The sequence below is a fragment of the Osmerus eperlanus genome, chromosome 13 (assembly GCF_963692335.1).
Source record: "Osmerus eperlanus chromosome 13, fOsmEpe2.1, whole genome shotgun sequence".
In the NCBI taxonomy this organism is placed as follows: Eukaryota; Metazoa; Chordata; class Actinopteri; order Osmeriformes; family Osmeridae; genus Osmerus; species Osmerus eperlanus.
Window position 1 is genome coordinate 3,048,148 of NC_085030.1, and position 22,605 is coordinate 3,070,752.

Sequence of the window (22,605 nt, forward strand, 5' to 3'; positions counted from 1 at the left end):
AAGTTCATAACGGGTTCCAGTTCAAACAATAAAATTCAACAATATCATATTTTTTGTACTTGTTTTGATACCATTTAAAAAACGTTGTTCTGCTTAAATTGGTTAGATGGATAAATCATTTGAAAATTGTACTTTAAAGTTTCATTACATGGCTGTGCACCACAGGCGGATGTAAGTATGTTGCTCCTGCAGGCAGGGAAATAACCCTTCATTCAATGCAGTGTTAGCAAACCCTGACATATACCAACAGAAAACTCATATCCAGGGCCCACAAAAATGCATGTGAAAAATGCATTTGTGCGTGTGAAAGTAGCAAACAGAGATAATAAGTGTGCTTTTATCATACCTGATGGGGCTGCAACACAATCAGAACAATAGAGTCTTTACAGCATCTGAAAGAGAGAGAAAAAAGAGAGAGAGACAGAGAAAGTGGTTAAGATGAGAGCACATCTGTTGTAATTTGAAGTTAATATTTCTGTCCTTCCTGTCCTTATTCTCCTCAGTCCTACTGAAAATAATTTGACCTCTTGCTCACGCAATTTATCAGTAAATCAATTAAACTGACCCCAAAATGTGGGTGGAATAATGTGATGACATTGAGTCATTTGGCTGGTCCCTATAACCAGTCAGGTGCCCAACTGTACAAACGGGGGTTGTGGGAGAGATTAGGAAAACCTAAAGTTCAACGCGTCTTTGTTTCTAAGGCAATAGCTGCCATCAACCATGACATTCACCTCCTATGGTTGCACTTTGTAGTGTTCTGACCTTTTTTCTTTTTCCTTGCAATTTGATGTTTGCTATTTCTTGTTTTTAATAGTGTTTTTGTGGTTGTATGTACAGTTGGTTTCTCTTATATATTTTATGCCGTACCAAAAATTCCCTCTGGAGATAATATAGATTTATTGAATTGTAAAAATCAATGTCTAATATCAACCACTCGTCCAGAGGAAGTTATAAAGCTTGTAATGATAAACAATCATGTGCTTAGCCAGGGTAACCATTTAGTAGATATGTGACGTAACCTCTCGCGTCGCAACTAACCTGGGCTGCGTTTCCCGAAAGCGTCGTAAGCCTACGTTGATCGTAGAATCCATCGTACGACGAATCTAAGTTTTACAGGCTGTTCCCAAAGACACAATAGCTAAAGTGTCTCTTGAAAATTCATAGCTTTTGAAAGAGCATAGATTAGCCTTCTCCTTACGAGCATGTTTGGGAAACGCGCGTAAGAAATATCGATGGTTTCGTTATTTTGCTTGATCGTTGCTACGATCCATCGTCATCGGGAAACGCAGCCCTGAACATTTACGCAATGGAAACCCTTGCGATTTACATAGACGGCATTGTGCTCGCTTGACAGATTTATGACTATTGTTCAAATTGGTTGGTGGAAACAGTGTTTTTGGAAAGAATTCACAGTAACAACACATGAGAGTAGTACACCTTCCCCAACATACCCATAATTTGTGTTTTGTACTTCATGGCAGACTTTATGGAATCTATGCAAAACACACTTGAGGTTGCATGGAAAATAATTACTTCACAGTGTGTCATTGGAAAGTACAGCACATACAATTGTATGTGCAGGGGGGTATTCGTCGTAGCTCGCTAAGCGGTTTAGCGAGCTAATTTTCAGGCTAAGATAAAAAACGCCCCTCTTTGGTTCGTGGAAGCAACTTTCGATAAATCACCATAGTAACATATCAATTAGCATTAACCTGCTCCAGAGCAGGCTAACGTACAGTGCCTTGCGAAAGTATTCAGCCCCCTTGAATTTTTCGACCTTTTGCCACATTTCAGGCTTCAAACAAATATATAAAAATTTAATTTTTTGTGAAAAATCAACAACAAGTGGGACACACTCATGAAGTGGAACGAACTTTATTGGATATTTCAAACTTTTTTAACAAATAAAAAACAGAAAAATTGTGCGTGCAAAATTTTTCGGCCCCCTTAACTTAATACTTTGTAGCGCCACCTTTTGCTGCGATTACAGCTGTAAGTCGCTTGGGGTATGTCTCTATCAGTTATGCACATCGAGAGACTGAAATTTTAGCCCATTCCTCCTTGCAAAACAGCTCGAGCTCAGTGAGGTTGGATGGAGAGCGTTTGTGAACAGCAGTTTTCAGTTCTTTCCACAGATTCTCGATTGGATTCAGGTCTGGACTTTGACTTGGCCATTCTAACACCTGGATATGTTTATTTGTGAACCATTCCATTGTAGATTTTGCTTTATGTTTTGGATCATTGTCTTGTTGGAAGACAAATCTCCGTCCCAGTCTCAGGTCCTTTGCAGACTCCATCAGGTTTTCTTCCAGAATGGTCCTGTATTTGGCTCCATCCATCTTCCCATCAATTTTAACCATCTTCCCTGTCCCTGCTGAAGAAAAGCAGGCCCAAACCATGATGCTGCCACCACCATGTTTGACAGTGGGGATGGTGTGTTCAGGGTGATGAGCTGTGTTGCTTTTACGCCAAACATAACGTTTTGCATTGTTGCCAAAAAGTTCGATTTTTGATTCATCTGACCAGCGCACCTTCTTCCACATGTTTGGTGTGTCTCCCAGGTGGCTTGTGGCAAACTTTAAACAACACTTTTTATGGATATCTTTAAGAAATGGCTTTCTTCTTGCCACTCTTCCATAAAGGCCAGATTTGTGCAGTATACGACTGATTGTTGTCCTATGGACAGAGTCTCCCACCCCTGCTGTAGATCTCTGCAGTTCATCCAGAGTGATCATGGGCCTCTTGGCTGCATCTCTGATCAGTCTTCTCCTTGTATGAGCTGAAAGTTTAGAGGGACGGCCAGGTCTTGGTAGATTTGCAGTGGTCTGATACTCCTTCCATTTCAATATTATCGCTTGCACAGTGCTCCTTGGGATGTTTAAAGCCTGGGAAATCTTTTTGTATCCAAATCCGGCTTTAAACTTCTCCACAACAGTATCTCGGACCTGCCTGGTGTGTTCCTTGTTCTTCATGATGGCTCTCTGCGCTTTAAACGGACCTCTGACACTATCACAGAGCAGGTGCATTTATACGGAGACTTGATTACACACAGGTGGATTCTATTTATCATCATTAGTCATTTAGGTCAACATTGGATCATTCAGAGATCCTCACTGAACTTCTGGAGAGTGTTTGCTGCACTGAAAGTAAAGGGGCTGAATACTTTTGCACGCCAAATTTTTCAGTTTTTGATTTGTTAAAAAAGTTTGAAATATTCAATAAATTTCATTCCACTTCATGATTGTGTCCAACTTGTTGTTGATTTGTCATAAAAAATTACAATTTTATATCTTTATGTTTGAAGCCTGAAATGTGGCAAAAGGTCGAAAAATTCAAGGGGGCCGAATACTTTCGCAAGGCACTGTAAGTGTAGCTGGATAAGCTTGCCACACCCCCGGAAAATAACATGGCAGCTCCCTTTTTGAGAGACCCAGTTGACCAAGGAGCTATATTTTAGTTCGATTAGCTTTCCATACCAATAGAGTTCTTCGCGATTGCCAAGATCCTTTATTTCACACGGATGAGTTCTTGTTTGAGCGATATCGATTCAGCCGACAAGGACTCATTTATTTGCAAGACCTTCTCGGGCCGTACATTGCAAATATCACACGCCGCAGCAAGCTTTATTATGAGCTTATGCTGCTGTATGTGAATATGTAACGCTATGTTTTACGAAATGTCTTCTTATCTGTTGTGCCTGTGCTTTATATATGTTTCACTGTGGGAGAGTGGGAAACGTCATATCGATTCCTTTTTATGTCTTGACATGTGAAGAAATTGACAATAAAGCTACTTGAAACTTTAACTGTGCTTCAGACTGCATAGCCTTGAGGTTTTTTGCGTCAGGTATAGGCTACATTTTTATACAGTATAGGCGATGCAGAAAACATTGGCAAAGCCGCAGCATGCGTTGCTGTAAGAAAAGTGTACTTGGCACTTAACCAGCTGATGAATCAATTCATCATATTCCCTGGCCATGTCCCAGTCAATGAAATCAAAGAGGGATTTACACATAGGCCTACATGCATATACACATATATAGTACATGATATAAGCGCAGTAGCCTACATATATCCTCATAATTGTCTATGAATTCGTATCAATTAGATACTCTTTGGCCTTGTTTTTATCTATCCTACTTATTCTGAAAGAGTTGAGATCATTATTTTCGCTAGCAAGATCTCATTCGATTATTAATTTCCATTAAGCCTATACCAGCAGGCACATTTAAAGAAATGTGATCTGATTGCTTGGGGTAATGAGGCACTTAAGATGAGCCTATACATTTCCCCAAAACTTTCGCATTTAGCTTATCGGCAATTTGTTGCCAAACTGCTTGTCTTGCTCTGGCAGCGGTGGCGGTGTTTGACTTAGCCATGATAATATGCTTATTGTCTTCGTAGAGACTCATTATAATAGTTTGCTCGGATGGCGAGAATAGCCTATCACCGCTCTCTCTTTCGTCTTTTCCGCCATCATACCGTTAGAAAATCACGGTTTTGGTGATCGACCTTTCCTGCCTTTTGAAGTAGGACGTGCACGTGCAATTTCCCTGATAAGTTTAGCCTGATTGAAATTAACCACATTATTTGGATGCGGATCAGCTGTGACGAACCGATATTTGCTGTTCTCACTCATCTCGCTAATGTTAACGGGGCTAAAGGGACAATTGATTAACTTAGCTTCAACCCTTACGACGAACGGGGCCCAGTTTTAGCTTACTTACTGAGTAAATAGTCCAAACATGCGCAAGAACTTACCCAGTATCCAAGAAGATTTACCATGATAGTAGAGGAAAACTCTTCCCGCGGAGGTTGTTACCAGCCAAGTAAATGAGTATGGCCATCATCGATAAATGTATCTGAAAAGGTATTTTATTGGAAAGTACTATCTTATATTCTAATTAGACGTGGACTGTTACCGACATAAACCTTAGTTAACTGCAGGGTAATAGTAGAGCTTTTTCTTAGTAATTCTGCTGGAGCTTGGCCGTCTTTACCTTCCTAGTAGCAGTGGTATTTACCCAATAACACATTATAATTTACCATATGTATCTTCTGTAGTTACCAACTTACTACCAGCGGTATTTAAATAGTAATATTTATAAGTTTCCAGGTAAATACTAAGTTTTGTTTTCTGTCTTTACCTAATTATTACCAGTGAAAATTACCCAGTAATAACCAGAACATTAGTATTTAGTTAATGGGTAAATACATAAATAATTATCTCTGTATTTACCACCTTGGTACCAATCGGTAATACCCAATACTACACAAAACATACCCTTTATTTTCTACGTAAACACCTAGTACTTAAGGGACTGTAAAAGGAAGGGTTACCCAATACCCTGGACTCGCAGTGGTATGACAACACTTGCACACACAACACATTTGTGTTGAATGTAGGCCCATACTTAATAAAGTTAGAACTACTCAAAACTAGTCTTTCCCTCATCTGTCCGTATTATAGTGCCAGGAGTTAGAGGAATGCTCACGGCCAGCTATCTAGATGGAACGAATGACAGTTTGTCAACATTCAAAATGTGTAAGGACACTCGTCGGACAAAAGATAAATGATCTCTTAGATCGCAAATAATCACAGTCGTGTAGACAAGGCTTTTGTGAACAGATTGACAAAGTTTAGGCTGTGGTGTTGAAGTAGGCTAATATGAAAACCGTGACTTCTGTGAAGGTTTACACCCCTAATGGAGACTAGCCATATTCATATGATCGGTATGACATTTGAAAAGTGAAAATCAACTACAAAGATGATAAACTGTCCCTCTGACGGCAATTACGTTTTGTGTAGCTGATGCTACCCTCTAACTTACCTGGCATCCACTGCATTGAACTGAATAACGCTATCTAGCTAATCGAAAAGTCAGAGCAAATTTACAAATTAGAAGTTTCTTGAATAACATAAGCAAATATTCAGCTACTACACTGCCCTTTTCTCGTCAAATGTATATTCAGATGCTGATTTACAGGTACCATTTACCAGAAATAAGAAAAGTAAAAACACAGTTGTGAAGTTTTTCCAGGTCTCCTGGCATCTCGCTATGACTTGTGGGATATCAGATGCGTTCTCGCTGGCCAAGTCACCAACCGATGCATATTTGATAAAAGGGGCGGATCAAGAACACTTCTGGGGATTTTTGGGGGCATTCTTGGTGAATTGTGTTCTTTGGATTGGAACCGTACTTGGGCAATGAAAGATGACGTCAAACGAGTTCGCAAGAACGGAAAAAACGTGGATTGATAAACAGTCACTGTTCTGCTCAAGACCAGACAAATTGGAAAGATGGCGCGGCCCCTTTTTGCACTCTCGCTTGCCTCACTGCGCCAATGAGCACTTTCCAAAGAAATGAATGGGGGCGCCATCTTTAAAGAGCCATTATGCTTGGTCTACTTATAATATGTCTATGGTAGCTAGCTACGTTTTCTGGAGGTATTGTCTTTGTAGGCCTACTTGAATAAACAACGCACAAAGCTGTGTGCCAAAAGAGCGAAGTTTGCCGACCTCCCAACTATCCAACTCCTTACAGGAGTATTTGTGGGAGTGCAAATAACTGTTGTGGCGCAAGTAGAGCAGAATGTGCCTGCTGTGAGCAGATACAGTGAGTGCATTTACATGCACACTAATACGCCTATCATAACCCAATGGCAATAATGCAATTATTAAACTGATCATGTGAACATCTTTATCTGATTTCCAAAGTCGGGTTAAGGTCTTAATCGGCGTATTCATAATACATCTACACACCACTGGCTTTTTGCCCAAACTTTCGATTCTTTGATGCATGTGAACACCTTACTCGGCTTTCTTGCGGTTTTTGGAAACTGCGCATGTCTGCCACTTGTTTTGAAGTTACAGCCTAAATAAACAACCAAATACATTAAAGACATCTGCATTTTGTGATTGGTAGAGCTAGAGTTAGCGTACTGAGCGTAGATGCCTGAATCATAAGATTACGACGTCTTCAACTTTCCGTTACTATTAAAGACCCTGTAAAGCAAATTCCATGATTTGCTTCTCAGTACATTATATACGTGTGAAATTACTTTCTGAAAGCATGTGCAAAGCGCGAAAACTTTGTCGCACTCAAATGTGGAGACCGTTGAACAGTTTCTCTTCCGTTTTCAGCTCAGGTTTTGTATAGGCGGAGCCAAAACCCAACCGGTCTACGTCACAGTGAACCGATCTACGTCAGATCACAGACGGTTGCGTTCTGTTACTCAGCTGGTACGATGCAGACAAAGTAATTAACACATAAAACACTCAGAGACTGCAGGTATGGCTGTTCTGATATCTGCAATTGATTTAGCTAGTGTTGCTGTTGTTGCTAAATTCAATAAATTCGAGGGGGCGGAGCTTCAGCTCCTTCAGGCGACACGCCCAGTCTCAAGCAGAGAAGACTGCTGATTTTCTCACGATTTCAAAGCTTAATTTAACATACTTGTCTGTTTTTTTTTATTCAAATTTGGATGGGTAGTAAACAACACATTCTTCTGTGGTGTGATGAACTTAAAAATTTCAATTCCACTTTACAGGATCTTTAAAAGTAACATGAACACCGTTGTCATTTGATTCTGCATCAAATAGGCTACCTAAAGTAACATCCTTGTTACAATAATATCTTACAATAAGCTATCCTCAAACAAAAAGCAAAATAACTGGTTGTTAACACAGAGAAAGGATAACTGTGTTTAACGTTTGTTTGTGGCGCTAGCATGCTCGTGCAACAAAGTTGTTACGTAGTAACAAGTAGCCTATAGAAGCTAGACGCCGAGCAGAAGTTTGTAATATCAGAGAATGTCTAATAGGGGAGAACTGCCACTCTGGAAACTTCAGGGTTCTGAACTGGTTGCAGTTCCACTCTAGTTCCATATGAAGGCGCTAACGTGCGAGTGCAGAATGAATGGAGGTCTATGGAGCTATACACCTCAAAATCTACTTTTCGCAGGATATAATGTTTTGTCTCGTAATTTAAATGTTGAATTCGAAAGGGGAGGCAAAAAAAATACACACTGCTGGGTGATAGATTTTTTTAAAGTCGCTTTTTTGTCTTAAAAAGCCTTGTTTACGCTCCTGTTTCGCCCGCGAGACAAAAATGCTGCCTCCCCCTCCCTCAGTTACGACGCACTAAATTCTAACAAATATATTTTTTAGACGCTACACATGTTATACATCGTTGGAAAGCTACGATTCTTGTGCTTCCATTGAAATAAACCAATTCAAGATCAAGTCGCAATAGCAAGCAAAGTCAAGCTTCAAAGTCATTTTTGGAATTGCCCCCGCTGCCGGGATAGTGTTTCGCTGTTTATAGAACCATGTCACAGATAGAGGCTGTCAGGGTGCGCGTGTGTGTGTTTGTGTGTGTGTGCAAGCAAAGTCAACGTCTTTTTCCGGTGAACATTCCTTCAACAATGCCAAAGAAAAAAGTTGTACTCACCCTAAGTTGTTCAAATAGGTCCAGGTGTGCAAATCATGCCATCAAAACTTGATCTGCGTAAGTCCCAAGGGTTCAAAGTATCTAACCATGTAAATTAATTCGTCCAAATACAATGTTTTACGTTCATGAATAGCCATTATCCTTTGTTTCATTATGCAAGTTAGCCGACGGAAGAAACAACTTGTTCACATAAAAGTGTTATTTTCTCCGGTTAGCAACGGAGTATTTACAAAATGAAGGTATCAAAATGTCCGTTGAACCCTCCCTTTTTGATTGACACCTTGTTCGACCCAATAGGAGCTTCCATGCCCCGTTGACAGCCCTCTAAAGCCAACTAGGCCCCCCCCCCCCCCCCACACACTTGTTCTAAACAAATTTCTCGAACTGGCTTCGACTGGCTCTGAAATTAGCTCGTTAGCCTTGTAGCTGACAGCTAGCTGAAAATGCCAATACCTCATTTGTATGCGTCTGTGGAGCCTTCAAAATAACAGTCGATTGCGCAATATGGTTGACAGAATCAGTGCTCTTTGTGCGCCAATCCTTGGAATCAGATAAAGCACTCCAATGTGTTCATGCTTCAGTTTTTTTTGTTTCAGTATTACTAATTAGGGATTTAGCTATTATATATGATAGTTCTAAGTACCACCTTTCATTAGAGATAACAATTATGAAAAATAATACCTTTTTATTTGACCTTGACCTTGGTTACAAAGGGTCATTTTGGAGTCTCCAAAAGACCCTTTTAGAAAATTCCTGGATGTACTCTTATAAAAACATGTGTCAAATATGAATATATTGTGGTATTATGTTTGACTTTTGATTTGAATTGGGTAAGGCTTCAACCTGTGGTCCAATTTAGTCTTCCAGATAATACCTACCACCTCTAGGCCTCTTCAGGCCTCTGTTTTCAAAACAAAATCTAGGCGGAAATAGAAATTTTCACTTTCCTTGTGTTCAAGCTTCTATTACTCAACACTAGAAGGACTGACAGGGGTCCTGACAACAGGGGACATAACTTCAGAGTGTCAGCTTTCAAAAGAGATCATTTACATGCACGTACTCCAAATGGTTCAAGAACAGCTTCCAATTTACTTTGGGTATGCTGTTTAGGCGTTTTCAGGCAAATTTAACAGGAACATGAAAAGGTTAAAATGTCAATGACGTCATACACATCGTACGACCAGAGATACTGCTTTACGGCAAACTCTGGTCACTTCCTTTTTTTCTCGAGGCATCGACAACACAGTTACATTTACATTTAGTCATTTAGCAGACGCTCTTATCCAGAGCGACTTACAGTAAGTACAGGGACATTCCCCCGAGGCAAGTAGGGTGAAGTGCCTTGCCCAAGGACACAACGTCATTTGGCACAGCCGGGAATCGAATCGGTAACCTTCAGATTACTAGCCCGACACCCTAACCACTCAGCCACCTGACTCCCACTGACTCTTATACAGAGTCAGAAAACGTTACCAGTGTCCGTTGGCTTGAATTTCTACCCAAACGTTGGCAGGGGAATCTCACGGCAAACTTTTGATAAAACTTGAGAGCCTTGAATTAATCTTCATCTTTAGATTCTTAACTTTAATGCAGATTTTAGATGTATAGGTTTATATTAGCCATCAATCACTTCCTTTACGAGACACAAGTGTAGATGACGTTACCCACACAGTTGAATAATCACTCACAGATCCTCACACGCGTTCCCTCCTCGTTTTCAACATGAAAAAATTATTTGCAGGTCGCACATGTGCAAGTAGTAAAAACTAATTGTCACACTGTCTCACTGTAACGGTAGACTCTTCCCCCCAGCCAAATCATTGCCCAAGATAAATGAAATACCTGGCACAGGGAGACATTGACGAACTCCCACCACCACATCACCTTTGACCAGTTTCGAGGAGAGACGAACTCGATGCAACGGCACCTGGACAGGGGTCATCTCAAAACCCCTGACCAGAACATGTGTTCCGGTGGAGGTAGGTTAGTTAGCTTCTTTGGGGAGGTTAGGACGTCTTTACAACCACAGGGCATAAAAGACTGAGCTGCCCCAGTATCCCTTAGTATGCATACCGGCACACTACAATGCCCATCAGGCAAAGACACAGAGCCTTTGGTGACAAAGGGAGTGTACTCTGCCTCAACTTCACATCCAACCTGCTTAGGAGCAACCACAGGTTCAACACTCAAGGTATCATTCAAAGAATACAGGGCACTTCCACAGGAAGCCACTAGGCCAAAACTCTTGGCCTTCTCTATACCCTTCCTTCTACGAAGTTCTACACAGTCGTATTTCATGTGGCCCACCTTCTTGCAATAGTGGCAAGTGACTTCTGCGTTGGTAGAAGGAGGACGCCTAGCATTAGCAGGGGGAGATGAGCGCGGAGCATCACTTCCACCCCCATACTGTTGTTGACTCCTAAGAGGGGGTCGTGTTCCATTATGATGACTTACCCAGCCGCTACCGGGTACACGCTTATGCGTAAGCACAAACTTATCGGCAAGAACAGCAGCCTCGTTCAGCTTCTGCACCCCCTGTTCAGACTGATGAACAGCCACAGCCTCAGGGAGAAAATTCATTAAATACTCTATGAGGACAAGTTGTCGTAGGTTTTCCCTGGAATCTGTTTTCTGTGAACAGCACCACCTGTCAAACAGACGCTCCTTCTCACGTGCAAATTCCACAAAGGTTTGATGTTCTGACTTCCTGATCTTCCTAAACTTTTGGCGATAAGCCTCAGGGACAAGCTCGTAAGCTTGAAGGATGGCCGTTTTCAAATCCCCATACCTCATAGCCTGTTCCAAGCCTAGAGCAGAAAACACTTCTTGTGCCTTTCCTGTAAAAACACATTGAAGCAACAGAGGCCACACATTCTCGGGCCATTCATTACATTTACATTTATGCATTTAGCAGATGCTTTTATCCAAAGCGACTTCCAAGAGAGAGCTTTACAAAAGAGCATAGGTCACTGATCATAACAACGAGATAGCCCCAAACATTGCGAGCAGCCAAAACATGAAGCATACATTGTGGAAAACCAAATAAGTGCCAAAGGGAAGAACCATAAGAGCATGCAGTTAAACAAGTTACAATTGAACAACATGAAACTCCCCACAAGAGTGTACCTGTAGAAAAACAATCAACAGTAAAAATATTTTACAGCGAGTACAAGAAGTGTGGTCGCTACTCTCTAAAAGTGAGAAAAGTATTTCTCGACGTCCTTCTCTATGAAGGGTGGAACAAGGCGAATATTCTTTGTGACATCAAAACCAGGTTGTGGATGGGCAGGGGAAGTGGACCGAGGTGGCAATTGTTTCAATTCCAGCTCAAGCCTCTTCAATGTCAAAGCATGCTCTCGCTCATACTCACGCTCCTCCATCTCCATCCGCTTTAGCTCGAGCTCGTACTCGAGTTTGCGAACCTCTAAGACCCTTTTAGAGTCCATCTCTTTCTCTCTAAGAACCACAGACTCCCACTCAGCCTTCAGCTTCTCCAGTTGTAACTGGTCTGAAGGAGCAGCCTCTGGTTCCAACACTCCTTTGAGTATAAGCTGGCTCTTTATAGACGTAAACAATGTATCCTTCAGGCTCTTCTCTGGAGTAGTTAAGGCCACCTGATAATGGTCAGCCACTGCACAGAGTTGCACCTTGGTTAGACTAGACAACACTTCCTCAGACGGCTCGGCAATAAAATCTTCAGAAGTTGCCATTTTACATTTACATTTAGTCATTTAGCAGACGCTCTTATCCAGAGCGACTTACAGTAAGTACAGGGACATTCCCCCGAGGCAAGTAGGGTGAAGTGCCTTGCCCAAGGACACAACGTCAGTTGGCATGACTGGGAATCGAACTGGCAACCTTCGGATTACTAGTCCGATTCCCTCACCGCTCAGCCACCTGACTCCCTAGCCACCTGACGTATAGCTAGGTGCTGAGGTCCACACACTGTGCTACCGTGCACAGCAACGGGACTCGAGGCACAAAGAAAATTACAGACTAAGCCACTGGTTCTCTTTCACACGTGTAAACTACACTCAATGGCTAACACTGTGATACACAAAGCAGTGCACCACCCAAATGAACTGGTAACCAACAACCAGAACCAAGTAGACACAAACAAATAACTGTTTAGCAATATCTAGGACTAGCTAAACACCAAGAACATTAAAGTTCACACAAGCAACAAACACTCACCACCACCGCAAGCACGAACCAGAATACTCCCATGCATCCAGGTGGAATCGTCCGTTACCAATGTTGTGATTGCCGGTGCTATGTCCCACTGACAAGGTGTATCTAATGATGCAGTCCACTGGCGTCCTAACCTCCCCAAAGAAGCTAACTAACTTAGCTAGCTCTTCTGAGACGTGCCGGCCTTGGGGCGACTGGATAACGCTGAACTCGTTACAGACAAGCTGCACGAAGCGTGCCCCTGACAGAAGTTAATTCAGCAACTTCGGACCAGGATTGTCTCAACATAACAAACTAAAACAACAAAGAGAAAACAATAACCAGTGCTCCGAAGGAAAGGCAAGGCCCAGCTGTAGCACTCTTCCTTAGCCAGAGACTGCACGAGATAATAGCGAATGCCAAGGCAACAACAGACGTTCTCACCTGAACGCACGAAAGTCTATGATCCGGATATTTCAACAGGGAATATCCCGGACGAGCCCCCAAATTATGTAACGGTAGACTCATTCAGGGTACCGTCACATATTGAGGCACAAGACACAAGATGATTCAATTTCAGAAATAGTGTTTATTCGTACCAGTATCAATTAAACAAATAGGGGTATGAAAGAGGAATGTTCGAAGCCGTGCATGAGTGGGTGAATGGATACATCAGTAGATATGAGTCAAAAAAGAAGTCAAAGCGTATATGTGCGGGAGAACCTCAAGGTAGTGCCTACGAATGACCAAAAAGAAGTTCCCCCTGAGAGAGAAAAACCCCTTTTATAGCCCCACCCTAAATACAGGTGCAGGCAATAAAGTACTTGGGCTCAGGTTCCGCCCCTGCCCGTGCACTGGCAGGGCGAAGCCTAAAGGGGCACAGGCGGTCGTCACACTCACATTTTTGGCGCAAAGTGCAGTGTAGAGCCTGCGTTGAGGCATTTATTTACTGTTTGGTACTTGACGACTGAGCATGGCAGTGACACATCTTCCTCAGAACTCGCCGGCCTCCTGGGCTTTTCAAGCATGACAGTCACTATAATTTAGATGTTTACTCAGATTGGAAGGAGTTACAGTATTGCATTAAATAAGTAGAAACATTTTGCTGATCCAATTCCGCAAACATTTCCCTAAAGTGTTGCCAACTGACTTTCCAAGTGGCTCTTATTGACATTGAGTCTTCAGACATGTAAAGACTCAAGTAAAAATGTACTGAAGTGTTAGAACAAAGTTATTGTAACCTGTTACCCTCCACCATTGCCAGTGAGTTTGCTTATTGCACACTGCAACAGTGAATTGCGTAATCAAGATAGGGCTGACAATCTCCGCCCAATGCAAGTAAAGGATGTTACCTTACAAGGTCAATGACTCTCTCCCGGGGCGCCTCGCTCACCACCTCATCGTTGATGGCTAGGATTTGGTCACCTGGGAGGAGCTTACCAATGGAGGGGCCGTCTGGACAACACACACGAACACGACAAACAAGACAGTTTTAGTATGTGGCTTAAAAACAAACAAATAACAAGATAATATTATACTCCCCCTTTCACACACACACATTTTCTCGCACTCACTTTCTATCTATCTCTCTAAAATGCGCACACACACACCAGCCCACCTGCAGAGACGGAGCGCACGATCACTGGCCGCTGGCTGCCTGCGATGAAGCCAAAGCCTTGGTTAGGGTGACGTTGGATACACACCTGTCGAGCTGAGCCAGGAGTCAGACTACCACTGTCCCTACCATCCTGGCTCTCTTCTAACATCGCAGAGCTGGCAGACATGGAAGGGGGATCAGACAGACACACACATACCGTATTTCTTCAATTAAACGCTGCAGAGTTTATGTTCATTTTTGGTGCAGCGTTTATTCAACGGAGGTGTTTATTTGAGGGCGGCGTTTATAAGAATACGGTATTTTAGGCTAGCTGCGCTAGCATGCTAACGTGTCTTTAGACAAGCTTCCTAGTTCGCTACATTAAATGTTCTTAGCTAGTTTGAACAGTACGGTCTTCTAAATCACAGATTAAGCAACGAGCAAATGTCAAGGTTAGCTAGACTAGCTAGCTCTCTCATCTGCTTTTTATTAACGCTGATTTGTAAGGAATGCAAGAACAGCTAGATAACGAAAACACCTACTTACTGTAGCCATGTAAACTAGTTTAGCTTGCTAACGCAAGAGCACCTGCCTCTCAGTTCTTTCAATAGATAATCTAGACAGGCGTTAGCAATAGGCTAGACTGCTATTAGTTTTTTGGCTATTTTTTCGTAAGTTTCCCTTCTAATGCCGACTAACAGCTAGTCTCTAGCTAGCTAGAGTTATTTGCTAAGTAAGGTATGTTGATGTGATATTTGAAAGGTATTTAGCTAGCAGTGGGCCCCTAGTGCAACACAGGGGTGTCGTTAGACCCTTTTTACTGGGGAACGTGCCCCAGTATAAATCTGATGTGCCCCAGTAAAATCAAAAGTTTGAGTTTTAACCATTTACTTTATTAGTCAGTGCATTAATTTAGATTGATAATCCCAGAAACAATTACCGCAGTATCCCAATCAGGGCTTGTAAAAGTGTTTAACAGAAAACACAAACCTATATGCATGCAGAATTCCATGTCAGCCCGCTCTTCTGAGCTTGCCAAATACCCACTGCAGCAAGGACACAGAAGTCTAGGGGCGTATTCCAGAAAGCAGGTTATGCAACATAACCAGGTAAATTAACCCACCAGCTGATTCACAATGTTGCAGCAACCTACTGGCAATGTTGCAATATTGGGTGTCAGATGGGGAGTTAACTTACACGGGTATGTCACATAACATGCTTTCTGGAATACCCCCCAGGTGTCGGACTCGGCACACAAGTCAGAAGTGAGGTTGGCTAAGAAAACTTTACAAAACTAAAGATAGTTTCTAAATGATAGGCCTACTGATCATCTTATTTTGACTAAAACATAAAAACAATATTACATGAAGCTCAAAAACAGTATTTGCGCTCAAATGAATGCAAATAAAATGTGCGCGCTCACATTAACAATTGATGTCCCTGCCACAGCTGATATCAAACTTGCGTCCCTGAACTGTTGTATAGTGGGTTAAGCAAGGGGAGTTTCTATAGCCTAGTAGTGCATTGTGTGCAGCAAGCTTGAAAGAAAAAAAGGGATATGAATTAGGGGCCTGTGACCCAGTAGAGTTTTATGTCTAACAACGCCTCTGGTGCAACACAAGAGAATGTTCATTAAAATTAAATGCTGCTACTACCGTATTTCTGTTGTGGCGTTTATTACACAATGTTAATTTTTGGTGCAGCATTTAATCAAGGGCGGCGTTTATTACATTTACATTTAGTCATTTTAGCAGACACTCTTATCCAGAGCGACTTACAAGTAAGTACAGGGACATTCCCCCCGAGGCAAGTAGGGTGAAGTGCCTTGCCCAAGGACACAACGTAATTTGGCATGGCCGGGAATCGAACCAGCGACCTTCTGATTACTAGCCCTATTCTCTAACCGCTCAGCCACCTGACTCCTGACTTATTACCCAATGTTCATTTTTGGTGCAGCGCTTATTTGAGGGCGGCGTTTATTTGAGGGTGGCGCTTAATCGAAGAAATACGGTACTTGTTATTTGTAGTGTTGGGTATTCATGTATATTCATGTGTATTCAAGTATTCAATGTGTTACGTAGTTTAAAATACACATGGGTTTGTGACTACAGTATATACCTGGTTTTTCATGTGCATTGTGTGGTAGAATTGTATGTATTGCAAAGTGAATAGTGTACCTGTCACATGTCTTTGTGTGTCCATCCTGGACCTTGGCCATCCCCTGAGAGGATGGAGGAGCATGGGGTTGAGTTTCACTGAAGAGGGCAGGCTCTTTCTAGAACTCATTCACCTGGAAGATGGAGGAGGGGAGAGTTAAATATCCTGTAAAGTGTAATTGAAAACGAGTTTTAAGTTCACCACACCACAGAAGAATGTGTTATTAACTACCCATCCAAATTCGAATAAAAAAAAACAGACAAGTATGTTAAATTAGGCTTTGAAATTGTGAGAAAAATCAGCACTCTTCTCTGCTTGAGACTGGGGAGGCGTGTCGCCTGAAGGAGCTGAAGCTCCGCCCCTCGCTGCCTACCTACGACCCAGATAATGGACGCTACGTCAAGCCGAACAAAACAGTATAGAATTAGAATGTATTTGTTCAATGAGTGAAACATACAGATGCATATAAATGAAATGTTCCCCTGAGCTGTAACACAGGAGTAAAAATGGACACCAGAGCAGCAGACAGTGAGCTCTCCAACTTCTATCATTAGCTACCTTTTCACCAAAATACCATCATTCTACACGAGTAGCCTAATATCAAGTTAGCAGTTTGCACTAACTCATAGCAGAGATACCTCTGGAAAAGTTATCTAGTATAAATATAACAAGCACACAGAATTGAGTGATGAACTGCTGGCGACGGTGGATGGTCCAGTTGCGACTGGAGGAGGAACGGCCGGGAGGGCGATGCTCGGTACGGCTCCGCGCTGCAAGAGAAGCCGCGTGTCCCTGAACCCCGTCTGTCTCAGGTCCATGTTAAAATTATCCGCCGTGAAATGGTCACTGCAGAGGCGGCTGTTGGAGTTTATCCGAAGCTTTCCATCAGCGTGGTTCTTCACAAAATCAATCCACCTATTTTTCCTTTCCTCATCAATAGGGAAATTAAATAATGTTGCAGCACAGCTGAAGTTGCATCCAGGGAAGATGCAGTTGCGGGTGGAGGGAGACATCCTGAAGCTAGCTAGCTAGCTGATGTAGGCTACAATAACAGTACAGCATGAGGAGCCATTCAGTGATCTGACGTAGATGGGTCAAAATGACGTAGATAGGTAATTTTTTGTCTCCGCCCATTAAAACCTGATCTGAAAACGGATCGCGCTTTGCACATGCTTTCAGGAACTCATTTCACACGTATATAATGTACTGAGAAGCAAATCATGGAATTTGCTTTACAGGATCTTTAACAAATAATAACCTAGAGCATCATCAAGACAATCAATAAAATGTCAAATTTCCAAAGTTTCCAACTTCCTGCAGTTACAGAAAATTGCAATAGAGCTCCGAACGTCACGTGACTTTACTGTTTACATCGCCTTTTTGGCAGGAAAGTAGTGGCTAAAATGAACGGTGCCAGCACGGATTTCAACCTGTCTGAGTTCACTGCGCACTCTAATTCAAAAGACATAGGCAGCTATAAAGCAAAACTTGATCGATTAAATATTAGTGATCCATATAATGCTCCCGGAGTTATTTTTACAACCTTTACGAGTGAAACGGAAGGCTTCCCTGACCTTCTGTATCCAGATATTTACAACTCTCTATCAACTTTCATTCGTCCTACTCTGGAGAGTCTTTGAAAGCCTACAAAAGCCTGGAGGGATATAAATGGACGCAATCAACTGGTTTAGTGGTGAATATTTGGTGGCCAAGCCGCGAAGCGGCGAAGCCACCTTAAGGGTTTCTACGTATTCTTATTATTGGTGGCCAAGCCGCGAAGCGGCGCAGCCACCTTAAGGGTTTCTACCTTTTCTTATAATTGGTGGCCAAGCCGCGAAGCGGCGCAGCCACCTCAAGTGTTTCTACCTTTTCTTATAATTAGGATTCCTCCGGTAGGAGAACCCTATTGTTATTGTTAGTTTTATTATTATTTTAATTCTTGTACCATTGGAGTCAATGGCAGCCCCTAAAACCATATGGTAACTTTTTGTGAAATTTGGCACACTCATTAAGGACAGTCCCTTCTTTATTCACACCAAGTTTCATGTCTCCCATTAGACCACTCTAGCGCCACCAACGGGTCAAAGTTGGACTTGTGTTAACACACGCAACTTTTTAACCGTATGGCCGATGTTCAAAAATGAGGTACCATTGGATTCCCTGGATCAAGACGAGTTCAACACACCCTATGGCGTCAATTTCCGGTTATATAGATTTTCCGCCATTTCCGGTTTTATCAAAAACCTTTGAAAGCCTACTCCTCCTACAATTTTTGTCAAATCTTCTTTAAAATTACCATTGATGATCTTCAGACCAAGCCTCACAAAAGTTCAAAAATAATTTTGATCCTCACAACCGTTTTCTTCGGTACAGCCAATCAAATTCAGCAGGAAAGCCGCCAAACAAGAAGTGAAGTCATATCTCAGCAAATCTTTGAGATATCAACACCAAACTTGGTATGATGACTCGGAACCCTCTTCTGAGGATGTCTATACAATTTGGTGTCATGTGATCACTGGGCGTGGTCGCAGGAAGCAAAAATGTGTTTTGGCCAATAACTATTGATTTGTTTGCCTTTATTAAGTGATTCCTTTGTCTCATGATATCTCAGGACATCCCGTGTGTGACACATGATAACTTGTGATGAAAGCCGAATTGATGCGGCCGCCATTTTGAATTCATTAAAAAACGTTTTTTATCTGCTCCTCCTACAATTGTTGTCATATCTTCTTCAAAATTACCAGAGATGATCTTCAGACCAAGCCTCACAAAAGTTATCCCATGGCGTTTTGATTTTCGAAACCGTTTGTCCAGTACAGCCAATCAAAATCGGCAACAAAGCAACCAAACAGGAAGTTGGGTAAAATCTCAGCAAATCTTTAAGATATCAACACCAAACTTGGTATATCGGTGGAAGACACTACAACATGTTACCATGTGCAAAGGCAACTTCATATCTCCAAAAATGATTGATAAACAGCAAATCGAATTTATCGCTAACGCTAAAATAATGCTTTACACATCCGCCAGTCAAAAACTGACACAAGTTCATATGAAGACTCTTGAGAATGTTTAGTACACAAATCTGAGAAAAAGTTGACTGTGAGATGAAGTAGATTTTTGGTGAATATTTGAAACATGCATGCTTGGCTAAATGCTAAGGAAATTTCCAATGTAATGTCTCCCTCTGCTCCTCAGCGCGCGCGCTCCACATTCTCACACTCAGCCTTTCCCTTGACACACACGCAAGCTTGGCGAGACACATACACAACATTTCAGGAGAGTGTGGGCTGATCAAGCCCACACTCATTGCTTGGTCTTTAGCAAAGGCCCATGTGGATCTTGATGGTATTGCATTTCCTATTTTGTATGCAATGGTAAAAGTTCTCAAAATCCTGAAACATTGATAGTATAGGCCAGGGGTGTCCAAACTTTTTTTAGTGGGGGCCAAATACAGAAAAATAAACAAAGGGCCGGGCCACACACTAGAGGTGACATATTGACGCATGAATATTGTGTGTATTTCTAACTCGCCTATAGTGTGAAGAACATTGGGTTAAAGTAAAGTTTATTTACCCCCTTAAATAAATGTTAAAAATAAAAATTCGTTTTCGATTACTTATTTATTGAACTTATATTTAAGTTTAATCAACTTTACTTTTACAGAACATTGCATTCAGTGGGAGCAGTGATGCTGTCCTTCGGATTGAAGGATGGCTGACATGTCAGGAGAAAGTTTGGTGGTTGAGACACGAAGGACTTCACAGAGATGGCTATCAGTAATTCTAGTTCTCAGTCTGCTTTTGTTCTGATTTAACAGAGAAAATGTTTGTTCACATATGTATGTTGAGCCGAACAGGCTCATCATTCTTTTTGCGTGGCGTCTCATCAGAGGAAACTTGGCATTATTCAAACTCTGATAAAATTCAGGTAGGGAAAGAAGCTGATGTTGACTCTTCAGATAATCATCACATTGCATTTCAATCAGTTCTAACTGCAGACTCTCTTCCACTTCTTCTGCATCCATCAGGAAGGGGGTCGAGAACAGCTTGATTTGTTTTTCAATGACATGAAAATCTTGGAAACGCTAGTTGAATTCTGTCACGAGAGATGCAATCACAGACCCATATTTCGCCAGTTCGATTCCCGGCCGTGCCTACTGACGTTGTGTCCTTGGGCAAGGCACTTCAACCTACTTGCCTCGGGGGAATGTCCCTGTACTTACTGTAAGTCGCTCTGGATAAGAGTGTCTGCTAAATGACTAAATGTAAATGTAAAATGTAAATATTTCTCCTTTTTAGCAAAAAGGTCAGCCTTCGGAAAAGCAGACTTGATTTCAGACAGCGCAGGGAAGTGTGCAGCATTAAAGCCTCGTAGTTGTGTCTCAAACAGGCGGAGCTTTGTGCAGAAGGCTTTCATGTGCGCATACAGGTGTGGCACCAGCTGTTCTTTGCCTTGCAGGTTCTTGTTCAGTGTATTCATATGGTGCGTTAGGTCAACTAAAAATGGCAGGTCGGCCAGCCACAGAGGGTCAGTTAGTTCATGAAGAGGTCGGCCTTTCTCTTTTAAAAACCGGTCAATTTCTGATCTCATCGAATAAAACCGCTGCAGCACAGAGCCTTGGCTGAGCCAGCGCACATCAGAGTGGTAGAGTACATCCCCGTATTCAGCATCAACATCAGATAGAAAAGCCTGAAATTCTCTGTGGTACAGTCCTCTAGTTCGAATTATGTTGACAGTTTTTACAACAGTGTTCATCACATCGCCCAGCTGGACAGTCTTGGCACACAGTGCTTCTTGGTGTATTATACAGTGCTTCCTAACAGCCTCACCTCCGCTCTCTTTTACCTTGGCACACACCAACGATGCCATTCCTTTACGCTCGCCCGTCATGGCTGGAGCTCCATCCGTTGTTACTCCACAGAGCTTGTCCCATTTAAGCCCCGTCTTTTCAACTGCCTCAGACACAGCTTCAAAAATATATTTTCCCGTCGTTGTGCCTTTTAGGCTCATCATATCAAGCAGCTCCTCCGTACAGCAAAAATTATCATCTACTCCCGCAAAAAAATTAACAGTTGCGCGGTGTCTGTGGCATCTGTGCTCTCATCGCATGCTATCGAGTAAAAATCAAAAGCACAAGCGTTGTCTCTCAGCTGAAGTTTCAAGTTAGCTGACAAGTCCTCGATTCTCCGCACCACTGTATTTCTGGATAAGCTCACATTGTTGAAATCCGGCACTTTGTCTGGGCACATTATTTCTGTGACTTCGATGAGGCACTGCTTTATGAAATCACCGTCTGAAAACGGTTTGCCGTGCTGGGCAATAAGTTTAGCGACTTCATAACTTGCTATTGTGGCATTTTCCTGAATTTTGTTAGCACGAAAAAAAACTGCTGTTGAGCTTGCAAGCTAGCTGCCATTTGCTTGACTTTTTGTGTTTGTTCGGCACCGGTGTACGATGTGTAGCTCTGATGTTTGGTCTCATAGTGCCGACGGACATTATACTCTTTCATCACAGCAACATCTTCATTGCAAATCAAACAGACACACTTTCCGTTGATTTCTTTAAAGAAATACTCATTTTCCCACCGTGTTTGAAATCTTCTACACTCACTTGCTATTTTGCTTTTCTTCGGTGCTGCCATTTCTGGTGACTCGCGGGAAAAGTTTTTCTTCGCTTAATTTCGTTTCTGTGGCTGGCTCCATCTAGTGTTGAAACTGAGAAGTGCAACAAAGTTGAGCTCAAGCTTCTTGCGCGGGCCATATTCAATTATATTTTCAGTATTTGCCGCGGTCCAATAAAAACTGGACCACGGGCCGCAGTTGGCCCGCGGGCCGTACTTTGGACACCCCTGGTATAGGCCAAGAGTAACTACCACACCACAAATGGCCCAATATCACCCATAGGTGATGCTACAGGCCACGCCTAGATGCACAAAGATACAAGGCTTTCTGGAATGGGTAGGCTCACCAAGCCCCCTCCCTTCACTCCTTGTCTTGAAATAAAAGCCCTTGTGGATCTTGATGGTATTGCATTTCAGATTTCGTATCCCATTGGTAAGTCTACAGCATGGATTTTTCTATACAGTGACAATTTGTGTAGAATATAAATTTTTCAATGGTTCGCAATGTTAGGAGGAATCCGCCATTGCTGCTTGCAGCTATATTTATTGGGTGTGCTCAAGCCTTCGGCGAGAGCACAACCTTTGTTCTCTCACATATATATT

At 42.2% G+C, this 22,605-nt stretch overlaps 2 protein-coding genes across 5 annotated transcripts in view; both read right to left on the minus strand.

The window, feature by feature from the left end:
- gcna (germ cell nuclear acidic peptidase) overlaps positions 1–22,605 on the minus strand; it is a 387,394-nt gene that overhangs the window by 259,401 nt on the left and 105,388 nt on the right. The gene's annotated exons all lie outside the window — the stretch shown is intronic.
- The window catches only part of frmpd3 (FERM and PDZ domain containing 3), a 300,032-nt gene that overhangs the window by 130,854 nt on the left and 146,573 nt on the right, over positions 1–22,605 (minus strand). For 2 of the 4 annotated variants that reach the window (XM_062475783.1, XM_062475781.1), the window contains exons 2-5: positions 16,400–16,512; positions 14,244–14,398; positions 13,978–14,080; positions 347–392 (exon numbers count right to left, since the gene is read on the minus strand). In XM_062475783.1, the coding sequence (XP_062331767.1) occupies positions 347–392; positions 13,978–14,080; positions 14,244–14,398; positions 16,400–16,440 (345 nt within the window). In that variant the 5' untranslated portion in view covers positions 16,441–16,512. Of the gene's footprint in view, positions 1–346; positions 393–13,977; positions 14,081–14,243; positions 14,399–16,399; positions 16,513–22,605 lie in introns of those variants that run through there. The other 2 variants (XM_062475785.1, XM_062475784.1) reach the window with 2 other exon arrangements.